The sequence below is a fragment of the Corvus cornix genome, chromosome 23, assembly GCF_000738735.6.
Source record: "Corvus cornix cornix isolate S_Up_H32 chromosome 23, ASM73873v5, whole genome shotgun sequence".
NCBI classification, from domain to species: domain Eukaryota; kingdom Metazoa; phylum Chordata; class Aves; order Passeriformes; family Corvidae; genus Corvus; species Corvus cornix.
The window spans coordinates 4,383,251-4,396,255 of NC_046352.1; the positions used below are offsets into that span (position 1 = coordinate 4,383,251).

The following is a 13,005-nucleotide window of genomic DNA, read 5'->3' on the forward strand; positions in this document are numbered from 1 at the left end:
CAGGGCGGTGACGCAGGCCTCGGAGGCGTCGCAGATGGCCGTCAGGTCGTGCCCCCCTCCAGCGCCAGCACCACCCGGCCCCCCGCCAGCATCATCAGCTGCTTCGTCAGGTGCCCGAAACCTGGGGGGCACCGGGGACAGGGTGAGGGGCGGCCGGGGCCGGGGTCCCCTCCCCGGGACAGCCCCGGACCCCACTCACACTTGGCGGTGACAGAGTAGCCACCAAGCGGGGACAGGTGGCCCTCGACGGCGTCGAAGCCGGCGGAGACCAGCACCACGTCCGGGGAGAACTCGTTGGCGATGGGCATCACCACCGTCCTGGGGGCAGCGGCGGCTCGGGACCCCCCCAGGGCTGGGGGAGCCCCCCAAGAGGGCAGGGACCCTTCCCAGGGGGTAGGGAACCACCAGGATACAGGGACACCCCTCAGGACATGGGGAGCCCCCCAGGAGCAGGGACCCCCCAAGGGCTGCAGGGACCCCCCCAGGATCCAGAGGAGCTGCTGGTGCAGGGACCCCCCTGCTGCACAGAGACCCTTCCCCCAGCACACTGGGACCCCTCCCTGGGACAGAGCCCCCCAAGGGCTCAGGAACCCTCCCCAGGACCCCGGAATTCCCACCAAGCCCCCCTCAATGCCATGAGGACCCTCCCCCCAGGACACAGCGACTCCCCCCGAGCCCGGACCCCCGAGGGTCCGGCCCCCCCACCTGAAGGCTGTCAGGTACTCCACGTCCCCGATCGGGGGGTCCACGCCGCCGGTCCAGGCGATGTTGATGTTGTAGCCCACGCCCAGCCCGCTGCCCACCTGGGCACAGCCACAGGTGACCCCCCCGTGCCACAGCCAGGGCCGGGGGGGGCACGGGGAAACCCCCACCCCCCCAAATTCCCCCGGTACCTCCTCGGGGGCCCCCGCTGCCCGGGAAGAAGTTGCCATCATCGTAGCGGTGCAGGGAGATGTAGAGCACGTGGGGGTCGCTGTAAAAGGCCTGCTGGGTCCCGTTCCCGTGGTGGATGTCCTGGGGGGCCACCCGTGACATCAGGGACCCCCCCACGCCCACCCACGGGGTCCCCAAGGCCTGTGAGGCCCCCCCGTCCCCCCTTACCCAGTCCACGATGAGGATCCTGCCCACGCTGAGCCGCTGCTGCAGCAGCTTGGCCGAGATGGCCACCGAGTTGAAGAAGCAGAAGCCCCTGGGGACAAGGGACAGGGGACATTGGTGGAGGGGGTGGCCCTGGGCGGGGGTCCCGGCCCTGTCCCTGTACTCACATGGCCGTGGACTCCTCGGCGTGGTGGCCTGGGGGGCGGATGACGGCGAAGCCATTCTGGGGGACAGAGAGGGACACGGGTGGGACACAGAGGGGCACGGATGGGACGCAGAGGGACACGTGTGGCATCGGGACACGAGTGGGACAGGGGGACACGGGCAGGGGGGGCAGAGTGACAGTGACACGCGCTCACCTTGACCTCACCCGCGGCCACCTTGAAGGCCAGCTCGAGCAGGCAGCCCACGGCCGTGCGCACCGCGCTGGACGAGTGCAGCTCGTTCCACACCGTGTCACTGTCCACCTGCGGGGGCACTGGGGGTCAGCGGGGCACGGCCACCCCGGGGACACCCCCCGTGCCCCCAGACTCACCCCGATGCCCCCGCATGGCAGCACCGTGTACGTCTTCGGCGTGATGGGACCTGCGGGGTCAAGGGTGATGGGGACAAGCGGACACAGGGGTCCCGTGGGATAAGGGGACCTCTGGGCACCCCAAAGGATTGGGAACCCCGGGGAACAGGGGAATCCCATGGGACAAGGGCACCCTTGGGCACCCCAAAGGATTGGGAGCGCCAGGGGATGAGGAGCCCGCGGGACAGGGGGAACTCCAAGGGATGGGGAAACTCCAGGGGATAGAGGGATCCCATGGGACCCCTGGGCACCCCAAGGATTGGGACCCCCCATGGGACATGGACTCTGCTGGACACCCAAGGGGGTGCGGACCCGCAGGGGACAGAGGGATCACAAAGAACAGGGTCAGCTCCAAAGGGGGGTCCCAGGCATCGGGGCCCCCCAGCACCCACCCAGCAGCTTCTTGCTGTCCAGCTTCTGGCGGTTCAGGGGGCTGGTGCCGTAGAGCAGCGCGTGGTGCTCCGAGTGCACCGTCTGGATCTCCTCCAGCGTCGCCTTCCTGCCCCGGATCCGCTGGGGACGGGCACAGGCTGAGCCCCCCGGGCTCCCCGCGCCACCCCGGCCCCCCCGGGACGCGGGGACCCCCTCACCTCGCACTTCCCGAGCAGCCCCGTCTCCTGCAGCCGGGACCAGATGCTCTGGATGCGCCCGGCGTGCTCGGGGTGGATGGTGGTGTTCCCACAGGTGCACTGGTGCTTCAGCATGAACGTGTCGTACACCACGCCTGGAACAGCACGGCTGGCACTGCCACCGGGACACCCCCGGGGAGGGGCAGCCCCGGGAGAAAGGGGCATCCCATGGCATATGGGGACCCCTGGGCACCCCGAGGTGTTGGGAACCCCAGGGGACACAGGGAGTCCGTGGGACTGGGGGACACCAGGCACCCCAAGGGATTGGGAACCCCAGGGGACAGGGGGAACCTAGGGAACAGGGGGACCCCTGGGCACCCCAAGGGATTGGGAACCCCAGGGAAGAAGGGAATCCTATGGGAGAGGGACACCAACAACCCCACCAAGCAATGGGACACTCGCGGGGGGACACGGGCATCCCTGGGGTTTCCCATGGGACACGAGCCCCCCATGTCACCCTGAGGGACGCAGAACCCCATGGGACAGGGACCCCCCGACCCCCCCAAGTGCCAGAGCACCCTGCAGCACAGCCCCCCCAGCCCCCCCAGCGCCGTACCTGTGGTGAAGAGGTGCTTGGGGGGCCCCTCGGGCGGGGGGGGTTTGACGCTGGCAGGGGACGATTGGGTTCGGGCGAGGGCGGGGTGGGGCAGAGCCAGGACCCCCAGGGGGGGCGCGGGGAAGAGCTGCAGCGGCGCCTCGGGGTACACCTGGGGGGACCCCACCCCGTCAGCCCCACGGCCCGGGGGGGGCGAGGGGGGGATGAGTCACGGCAGGGAACAGGGGGGTCACAGCGCGGGGGTGGCGGGGACAGGGGACAGAGGGGGGGATGAGTCACCGACCCTTCCGAGTCATCGCTGCGGCAGCGCGGGGGGGGCCAGGCCCCCAGAAATGGGGGGGGGACACAACACGGCTGGGAGGAGAGCAGGGGGCAGGGGGGGCTCGTGCTGGAGTTTGGGGGGGACTGAGGGAGCTGGGGGGGGTTGGGGCCCCCCAAAGTCTCACCTGCTTGTAGGTGACCCCCAGCTCGGTGACGTCGGGGTCCCCGGTGGCCTCGGCCTCGTCCCCGCTGTCACCCGGCTCCTGGCAGCCCTCGGGGTCCTGCGGCTGCTCTGGGGGGTCCCCGGGCTCTGGGGACACGAGGGCGAGGGGGGGGCCGAGGGGGGCCCGGGGGGCCCCTCTCACCCGGGGGGGGCGATTGCTGCTCCGTCAGCTCCTCCTCTGTCTCCTCGGGGTGGGTGGGGGGCTGCCGGGCCAGCTCCCCCCCCTTGGGGAGCAGCTGGGGGCACGGGGGTAAAGTGACCCCCCATGCCCCGTGTCTGCCCCATGGCCCCCCTGTACCCACCCCGTGCCCCACAGTCACCCCACGCCCATCCCACAGCCACCCAGTACCCACCCCACACCTATCCCATGTCCCAGCCACCCCACAGACCTTTGCCCAGTCCTTCCCCAGTTTCCCCTCTCCTGCCTCAGTTTCCCCTGCTTGCAACGCCCCCTCTGCTGTATTTTGGGGGTTAGTGGTGCCCCACAGCTACCCGACACCCCCAGCTCTGCTTACGCCCCGTGCCCCATTCCCACCCCACACGCCCCCTATGCCCACCCAGTGCCAGCTCCATGCTCCCCCCGTGCCCCCGGCCCACCTTGCCCAGCTGGACCTGCTGCTTGTCGAGGAAGTGGTGCTGGAGGGGGCCGTGGGGCAGGGCCTGGGGGCTCTGGGGCAGCGGGGACGACTGGGTGCGGCTCAGGGGCCGGTGTCGCGGCAGTTTGTTCCCACGGGGACCCCCCCGCGCTCCCCCGTCACCAGCGGGGACTGCCCGTGCAGGGGCACTGCGGGACACGGGGTCAGCGGGGCTCCCCACGGCCCCCGAGCCCCCCAGTGCGGCTGGGAGGGAGGGTGGGGGGCTGTAAGTGGGGGGAACTGGGGAAGGACGGGGGAGAACTGGGGCAGGGCTGGGGTCCCGGGGTCTCACCAGCAATGAGGGTGCTCTGCTGCCGCGCCTGCTCCAGCAGCAGCACGTGCTGCAGCAGCGACGGGGGCCCGGCCGGGGCGTCTCCGTCCAGGGCCACCCCCAGCAGGCACCCCGGGATCGAGGATGTGCTCAGGAACTTCCCGGTGAGGGCGGCCCCGGGGCGCAGCGGGGACACCCCCGGGGGCACCCCCGGCCGCTCGCCCTCCGCCTGCGGCGACAGCTTGGGGGACGCCTGCGGGACAGGGGTGGCACTGGGGGTCCCCACGTTGCCCCAGGGGTGCCAGGTGCCTGTGCCACCCCTGTGGGGTCCCCACATCCCCGCTGTAGGGTGCCAGGTGCCCATGGCATCCCGCACTGTATCCCCATACCCCTTCCATGGGGTTCCACGTCCCAGGGCTGCCCACCATGGGGTCCCCATGTCCCCGTGCCCCCAGGGGGTCCTCACATTCCCTCTGTGGAGTTCCAGGTCCCCATGCCACCCCCCGTGGGGTTCCCGTGTCCCTGCCATGGGGTGTCAAATCCCAGTGCCACCCGCGACAGGGTCCCCGTGCCCCGCACTCACGGGGAGGTGGGCGCTGGTGACGGTGACAGTGGCCTGCAGCCCCAGGGACAGGTTGGGCAGCGACGGGGACGTGTAGAGGCTGAGCTGGGCCCCGTCCAGGGCCAGGGCGCGGGGCTGGGGCAGGAGCTGCTGTGGCACCACACGGCAAACACGGCATCAGCACACGTGCGGGGACGTGACACGCCATGGACATGTGTGGGGACGGGTCACACCATCAACACGCTCACAGGCCCCCTGCACACACGTGTCCCTGCCCCTGTCCCCTGTCCCCGGCCCGGCTGTACCTCACTGTGGATGTTGGGGACAGAGGCGGCCAGGCCGTTGTGGGCACCGTGGGAGCTGTTGGGGGAGCTGGGCCCCGACCCGGGGGCGCTGCTGCAAACCGACGACACTGCGGGACATGGGGTGTCACACACGGGCACGGGGACACGGGGTGTCACACACGGGCATGGGGACATGGGGTGTCACACACGGGCACAGGGACACTGCGTGTCACACACGGGCACAGGGACACGGGGTGTCACACACGGGCATGGGGACACCGCGTGTCACACACGGGCATGGGGACACTGCGTGTCACACACGGGCACAGGGACACGGGGTGTCACACACGGGCATGGGGACATGGGATGTCACACACGGGTACGGGGACATGGGGTGTCACACACGGGCACAGGGACACTGCGTGTCACACACGGGCATGGGGACATGGGGTGTCACACACGGGCACAGGGACACGGGGTGTCACACACAGGGATGGGGACACTGCGTGTCACACATGGGCACAGGGACACTGCATGTCACACACGGGCACAGGGACACGGGGTGTCACACACGGGCACAGGGACACGGGGTGTCACACGCAGGGATGGGGACACCACGTGTCACACATGGGCACAGGCACTGACCCCCCACCCCACGCACACGCGTGTGCCACACCAGCCCCAGCAGCCACGAGAGACCACGGGGGCTCCGAGGAACCAGCCGGCGTCTTGGGGACACCGAGGCGGGCAGCGTGTCCCACCCACGAGCCCAGCCCGTGTCCCCAGGCGTGTCCCCGACGCACCGGTGATCTCGACGTGGCGCTTGCGGAAGGCGCTGAGCACGGAGCCGTCGCGGCGCCGCAGGAGGGGGCTGCTCCTCCGCTCCGCCACCTTCTGCTTCAGCCGCGACCGCACCTTCAGGTTGGGCTCCGAGGCTGGGGACCCCAAGCGTGTCACCCCAAACGTGTCACCGTCACCCCCTGCGGGTGTGTCACGCCCCCCGCCCCCCCACCCGCACCCGCACCCACCGGTTTTTCCGGAGCGGGAAATCATCCCGGCCGTCGTAGGTGCCGAGGAGGGGGAGCTTGTAGGATGGGGGGTCCCCGGGCTGCCAGTCTGGGGGGGGAACTCTGGTCCAACGAGGTGTGGTGAGCCCTGGGGGGGCGAAGGTGGCAGAGACCCCGCTAGGAACAACTGGGTCACCCCCACGGGGCTTTGGGGGGGTCCTGGGGGGCACCTACCAACATTTGGGGTGCTGGGGGAGGGAATGGTTGGGGGGGCCAGGGCCCGGCTCCTTCGTCTTGCTGAGCAGGAACTCCTGGAGCTTCAGCTTCACCTCCGTGCTGGCAATGGCACCTGGGGGCACGGGGTGGGGGTCAGCACCCCCCACAGCCCCACAGAAACCCCCAGATCCCCCAGTCCCACCATTCCCCCCACCCCACAGCCCCACGCCCCACCCCGGACCCCACTGTCCCCAGGCCCCCCGTGCCCCCACTCACTGTCACGGCCCCGGTCCTTGGGGCGCAGGCTCTGGAGCTGCTCCAGGCGCTGCTGCTCCAGCTCCTGCCGCTCCCGCTGCCGCTGCTGCTCCAGCTCCTGCTGCCGGCGGGCGGCCAGGGCCTCCTGCTGCTGCTGCGGGGCGGGGGCACCGGGATGGGACCCCCGCGGCACGGCACGGCACGGCCCCCCCCTCCTCCTCACCTGCCCAGCGCCCCGGGTGACACCCCCAGCCCCAGCGCCCCGAGGAACAGGGTGGCCCCTGGCCCTGGCACCCCAAATGTCCTCCGAGAGCTCCATCAGCCCTGACCAGCGCTGCCCCACAGCTCCGGCCCCCCAATGGCTCCATCACTCCCAGTATCCCCCCAAACGGCTCCATCAACCCCAATATTCCTCCCCCAGCAGCTCCATCATCCCCAATACCCCCCAAAATCTCCATCCCCCCAGACTGGTGACACCCCACAGCCCCATCATCCCCAGTACCACCCCCAAGCGCTCTGTAACCCCCAGACCCACGACACCCCAGACCCCCATCACCCCCAACCTGCCCCACACACCTTGAGGTGCTTCTGCAGCTGGACCTGGTGCTGGCGGGTGAGGTGCTCGTGCTGCTTCTGGAACTCGGCGAAGAGCAGCTGCTTCTGGAGCTGCTGCTGCTGCTTCAGGGCCACCAGCTCCCGCTGCAGCTGCCGCTCCCGCGCCGCCGCCAGCCCCGCGTCCACCCCCGCCTCCGGCCCCGGCCCCTCCGGCCCCTCCGGCCCTGCCGGACACGCCGGGTCAGGGGGGAAAAGGGACTGGGGTGTCTCGGGAATGGTGGAGGTGGCTGGGAGTTGTTTCAGCGGCAGTTCTGGGGTGGTCCAGGGATGGGGGGGGGGGGGAGCTGAGAGTGGTTTGGGGGTGTCCCAGGGGTGATGGGGGGGGGACCTCGGTTAAGGGGCGCTTTGGGGGTGTTCCAAGGATGGGGGGGAGTCAGTGCCGGTTTGGGGGGGGAGCTGGGGGTTCTTTGAGCAGTTCAGGGGCTGCTGGGGGGGGACAAGGATCAGCCCCTCCCGGGAAGCCCTCGGGGGTCTCCCCCCAGCTCCAACCCCCTGGATCAACCCCCACCTCTGTCACCCCCCCCCCCCTCCACAACAAATACGGGGCGGCCCCAATCCAAACCCTTCCATCTGCAACACACACCGAGCAACCCAGAGCGCTGCAGGGGGGACAACACCGACACCCCCCTCCCCAAAATCCCCCCCCAGCAACCCCCGGGGGGCACAGACCCCCCTCTCCCCCCCATCGGCAAAGGACAGGGGACGCAGGAGCGGGGGCGGGGGCCTGTCACTGTCCCCACGCAAACAGGAAGGCGGGGGCGGGGGGCACGCGGTGCATGTTAATGAGCCCCCCCAGCCCCAGCCCCCTCCACCTGGCGCGGCCGCGTCGGGCACTGACGTGTCCCCGCACGGACCCACGGACGTCACCGTGCGCGGAGGTGGGGCACCCCCGCCCCCCAAGGACAGCCAGCCCCCCCAAACCCGCCAGTGCCCCTCGCCAGCCCCCCCCCCCCAGCGCCAATCAGCCCCCCAAGAGAAACAGCACCCCCATATCCCAACCAGCCCCAGTCCCTGCCAGCCGCCCCTTGACACGCGAGAGGGGCGCACCCAGCCCCCCTCGCTCGCCCCCCCCCCCCCCCCCCAGTTCAGCCCCGGAGGGTTTGGCTCTCCCGGGGGTATTTGGGGGTACACAAAGCCCCCCAAACCTGCCAGCCCGAGTCCGGGGGTAACCAAAGGACCCCGGTGGGTGTTGGGGTGCAATGGGGGGGGTGTCAGCACCCAGCCCTTGGGGGGGCTAAAAATAGCCCCCGGAGGTGCCAACCCGGCACTTTGGGGTCAGTGGTGGCTTTGGGCCGGCTCTGGGCTGGGGCCACCACCCTGCGGCCCCCTCGTGCGGGACAGGGGCTGTTTAACCCCTCGCTGCCCAAACCGAGAGGTCCCCGCGGGCACAATGGGGGTGTCCCATGGAATGGGGACACGGGAGGGGCCGGGGATCCGCCATGGGGCCACCCCCCAGGGCCGGGGCACCCGGCCTTGCACACTCGGCCTTGCACACGCATTTGTGCAAGGGGGGGGGCTCTTCCTCTTACACACCTGAACACACTCGTGTTCAGCAGCTCCCCCCTTGCACACCCCTGCAAACTTGGGGGGATGTCACCGGGTTTGGGGCGGTGTCACCGGGTTTTGGGGGCACGGGGGGCCGGCCCCCACTCACCTGGGGCGGGCAGGGAAGCGTGCAGCGGGACACGGGGCAGGAGCTCCAGCGGGGGCTCACGGCCGGACCCCCCCTCTGCGGAGAGACACCCGTGACCCCCTGAACGGGCTGGGAACTGCAGGGGGCTGGGGGCCACGTGCACCCCCAAACCCAACCTCAGCTCCCCAAATCCCCCCTCAGCAGGTGGGGATGCGGAGATGCTGATTGGGGGTCATGGAGCATCCCTGGTTTTTGGGGTGATGGGAGCAAATGCAGCCCCCCCCATTCAAGGCAGGGCAGGGCTGAAGGGCTCACCCACGCCCCCTTCATGCCCCCCCCCCCATCCAGGCTATTCTCTCCGGCGCCTGGAAATAGCCGGCGCACGGGAGGAGCCGGCTATAAATAGGGAATTGTGCCGGGGGGCCACAACAGATCCCGGGAGGGGATGTGCTGTGTGTCCCCCCCCCCGACACCCAGCTGCACCCCTGAGCTGCCCCGGGGGCTGGAGGACACGGGCTGCCCTAGCTTGGGGAGGCTGTGGGGGGCCTGGGGTCCGCACGACCCCCCCCACCTCCATCCCACCCCCCCACATCCCCCTAATTGCCAGGGACGTTAATCCGCATCAGCGCTGCCGGGAACAAAACCTGGGATGTGCCGAGGGGGATTAACCCGCACTTCGGGAAGATGAAGGCAGACGAATCCCCTGCCCCACTCAAGACCCCCTGACTCCCCCAACAAGACCACCCCAAGAGGGGCTGGGGGGGGCACACATGCCAACTCAGCACATTCCCCACCGGATCAGCCCCAAGGGGCTCTGCAGGGCCAAGCCGGGGGGGTGACAATGAGCTGAGGTGTGGAACCCCCCTTTTTGGGCTTGGGGACCTCCCCCCAGTTACGGGGACCCCCTGGCGCCCCGGCCCCGCTGCCCCGGCCGTGCGTAACCCCCCCGGCACCGCCACGTTTATTTACCACGCGTTAATCCCAAGCCGAGACTTTTAATAGCCGGGATATTTCTGGGACACCCCGCGCCCCCCCCGCTGCCCCCCCCGGGGTGCTTTGGGGCTTGACGTCAGCCCGGCTATTTCTGGTGCTGCCAGCGGGCAGGAGGCCGCGGGAATGGGCCCTCCTGGCTCCCGGACCCCCTTCCTGGTGGTCGGACCCCCATTCCAGCTCCCAGACTCCTTTCCTGGCTCCCACGGCAGGGCAGAGGGGTGACCCGGCCCGTGGAGCCCCCTCCAGAGGTGGTGGCACATCTGGGGGTTGAGGGGATCCTCAAGGAGATGGGGGGGGGGGATGGCGGGGGACCCCCAGGAACTCCAGGAGGGAAGCGAGGGGGCTGTGCCCGGGACGGTACCGGGATGGAACCGGCACCCACGGGACCCCCCGGCTCTGAGATGAGCCTGGGAAAAGGCTGCGACTGAGCAGCCCTGGGGGTCACAGAGCCCCCAGGGGTTGATTGGGGACCGCGGAGTGCAGGGGTGGCCTCTGCCACATCCCCGATGGCCCCGGCCCAGCTGAGACCTGCCCAACTCATCACAGCAGCCAGAGGGTCACAGCACCCCCGAGGGGCCCCCACGCCCCCCCAGACAGACCCAAAGCCGGGAGGGGACCCCAAGAAAAGCGCCCCAGGGACGGCGGAGGCGGCCAGGCCGTGTCCCTGCGCCGCCGTGTCCCCGTGCCACCGCGCCGCGTGCCAGCCCCGTGCCAGGCACGGCCGGGCGACGCTCCAGCCCTGCGGCCGCTCCAAAAATACCGGCGGGCGGCTCGGGGGGGGGGGTTGGGGACAGAGGGGACACACACCCCCGTCCCCAACCGGCGGCGAGTCCCTCCAGCGGGACACGGGGCTCCGCCACCGCCCCGGGCCTCAGTTTCCCCTCCAGAGGCCGCGGGTGTCGCCGCTGCCGCGTGTCCCCTTGGGGGGGGGGGGGATGAGCGCGTCCAGATGTCGCCGGAGTTCCCACCGGGATAATTACAGGGCGGCTCTGCCGGGGAGCCAGCGGGAGCTGGGACAGCGCGGGCACGGCCCTCGCGGTCACCACGGCTGTCCCCACGCGTGGCACCGCGGGGACCCCAGGGGGCCGCGGGGACCCGCCCCCGGTGGCATAAAGAGCCACGTGTGAGCCGTGCCACGACGGTGACGGGAGCTGTGCCTCAGTGTCCCCTCTCAGCGGGAGGATGCCGGGGGTCTGGGAATGCCGAAAGGGGCGGTGGCACGGGCTGGGATAATCGGGGGAGGGGGTGGTGGCACGGCTCCGGTGCCTGCCGGTGCCCGGGCACCCCCCCGGTGTCCGGGTGCCCCCGTCTGGCACGGATGTGCCGTGCTGGGTAGAACATTGCCGTGGCCCCCAGTACCCCAACACCTGGTGGCTGCCACAGTGAGGGGCTCCAGGGCCACAGCAGGAACGGGGGACACGGCTGCGACCCGCGTGTGCAGAGGGGCGGGTGGCCGGTACTCGGTGCGGTGCCCAGCGGGGTGCAGCCCCCCGGCCCGGGGTCCCGGGTCTCACCTGTGTCGCTCTGGGGGTCCATGGTGGCCGGCGGATGCCGGGGGGGCTCGGAGAGGCGCGTGTCCGTCAGCGCCGGCCGGGCACCGGGGCTGTGCCCGCGCCGCCCGGGAGCCCTGCGGGACCAAGCGCCCGTCAGCACCCCGGGACCCCCAAAATCTCCCCCAGCATCAGACGGGGGGTTGGAGCCCGCACTGAGCCCCCCGAGCATCCACCCGAGGCAGGATGGGGCCCCACTCCCCTCCGCTGCCCCCCGGGATGGGGGGCCTGTGGGCACCCCCAGAAGGGACCTGGGGGGCTCGGCACCGTTACACAAAGCTCCGCAGAAAAAGGGGGGGGCTGCAGAGCGGGAGCCCGGGGGGATGGCGGGGAAGGACCCCCCGGCCGCGCCACCCCACAGGGACACGGATGGGACCCCCCTAAGGACGGAGGGGGGACACGCGCTGATCCCCCCGCGAGGTCCCCGGCGCTGCAACCCCCCCGAACCGAGGCATCGCCCCGAGATGGGGGTCTGGGGGTGCCGCCCCTGAGGGCCACGCGGCGGGACGGACCCCACGGGGGGGACACGGCACTCGCGCTGCCGGCAGCGCCGAGCCCGGCGCGGTGCAGCGGGCCCCCCCGCCCCCCGCCCGCGGACGGGCCGCGCTGCGGAGCCGCCGCCGAGCCGGCGCACGGGCCCCCGACACTGCAGGAACCCCGACCCTGGGGGCCCCCCCAGCGCAGGGACCCCCCCGCTGCACCGTGCAAAGCCCAGCGCACGGGGACCCCGACCCGCACCGAGCCCCCCGAACCGCACCGGGCCCCCCCCCGACCCGCACCGGGACCGCTCATTGCAGGGCCCCGCCGAAGCGCACCGGGACCCCCCAGCCGCACCGGGATCCCCGAAATTGCAGGGCTCCCCCGAGCTGCACAGGGCCCCTCCACACTGCAGGGCCCCCCCATTGCACGGGCTCTCCCCCCTCGAGCCGCACCGGGACCCCGGAATGCACAAGATCCCCCGATCCGCACCGGGGTCCCCTCTTGCAGCCCCCGCACCGGGACCCCCACTGCAGCCCCCCCCGACCCGCACTGGGCCCCCACTGCAGCCCCCCCAAACCACACGGGGGTCCTTATTGCAACCCCTCCCGCGAGCCGCTCTGGGCCCCCACTGCAGCCCCCAACCCGCATGGGGGTCCCCCCATTGCAGCCCCCCCCCCCAAACCCGCACAGGGGTCCCCCACTGCGGGCCCCCCCCGCTCCGCACGGCGCAAAGCCCCTCAGCCCGCGCCCCCCAACCGCACAACGGCCCCGCACTGAAACCCACCCTCACGGCACGAAGCCCCCCGCCCCAAACCGCACCGGACCTCCGGAACTGCAGCCCCCCCGCCACTGCACGGAGCCCCCCGGGCCCGCACGGGAGACCCCGACACCGCAGATCCGCCCCCCGCCGCGGGCCCCCGCCCCGATCCCGCGGCCCCGGCGCCCCCCGGGTCCCCCCGTACCTGGGGTCCCCCCGGTGCCGCCCGGCGCGCGCCCCGCCGCCCCCCCGCCTCCTCCTCCATCTTCGCCGCGCGGCCCCGCCCGCCCCGACAACAACATTCGGTGACGTCACTCCAGGTCACGTGACGGCGCCCGGCGCTAAAAATAGCCCCGCGCGCGGCCCCCTCCCCTAAAGGGGCGGGGCCAAGGGAGGGGGCGGAGCC

General features: G+C 71.5%; 1 protein-coding gene across 1 annotated transcript in view; it reads right to left on the reverse strand.

Annotated features, from left to right (window-relative positions):
* HDAC5 (histone deacetylase 5) overlaps window positions 1-12,841 on the reverse strand; it is a 20,385-nt gene extending 7,544 nt beyond the window's left edge. Inside the window, 23 exon segments of the mRNA XM_039564642.1 lie at window positions 1,102-1,189; window positions 1,266-1,321; window positions 1,458-1,565; window positions 1,634-1,683; window positions 2,065-2,185; window positions 2,263-2,396; window positions 2,858-3,008; window positions 3,304-3,483; window positions 3,485-3,577; window positions 3,939-4,069; window positions 4,072-4,125; window positions 4,269-4,500; window positions 4,831-4,956; window positions 5,115-5,221; window positions 5,897-6,031; window positions 6,126-6,183; window positions 6,185-6,248; window positions 6,335-6,449; window positions 6,593-6,725; window positions 7,148-7,350; window positions 8,841-8,915; window positions 11,327-11,439; window positions 12,805-12,841. Coding sequence (XP_039420576.1) covers window positions 1,102-1,189; window positions 1,266-1,321; window positions 1,458-1,565; window positions 1,634-1,683; window positions 2,065-2,185; window positions 2,263-2,396; window positions 2,858-3,008; window positions 3,304-3,483; window positions 3,485-3,577; window positions 3,939-4,069; window positions 4,072-4,125; window positions 4,269-4,500; window positions 4,831-4,956; window positions 5,115-5,221; window positions 5,897-6,031; window positions 6,126-6,183; window positions 6,185-6,248; window positions 6,335-6,449; window positions 6,593-6,725; window positions 7,148-7,350; window positions 8,841-8,915; window positions 11,327-11,348 — 2,436 coding nt within the window. The 5' untranslated portion in view covers window positions 11,349-11,439; window positions 12,805-12,841.
* Between the last annotated feature and the right edge of the window lie 164 nt (window positions 12,842-13,005).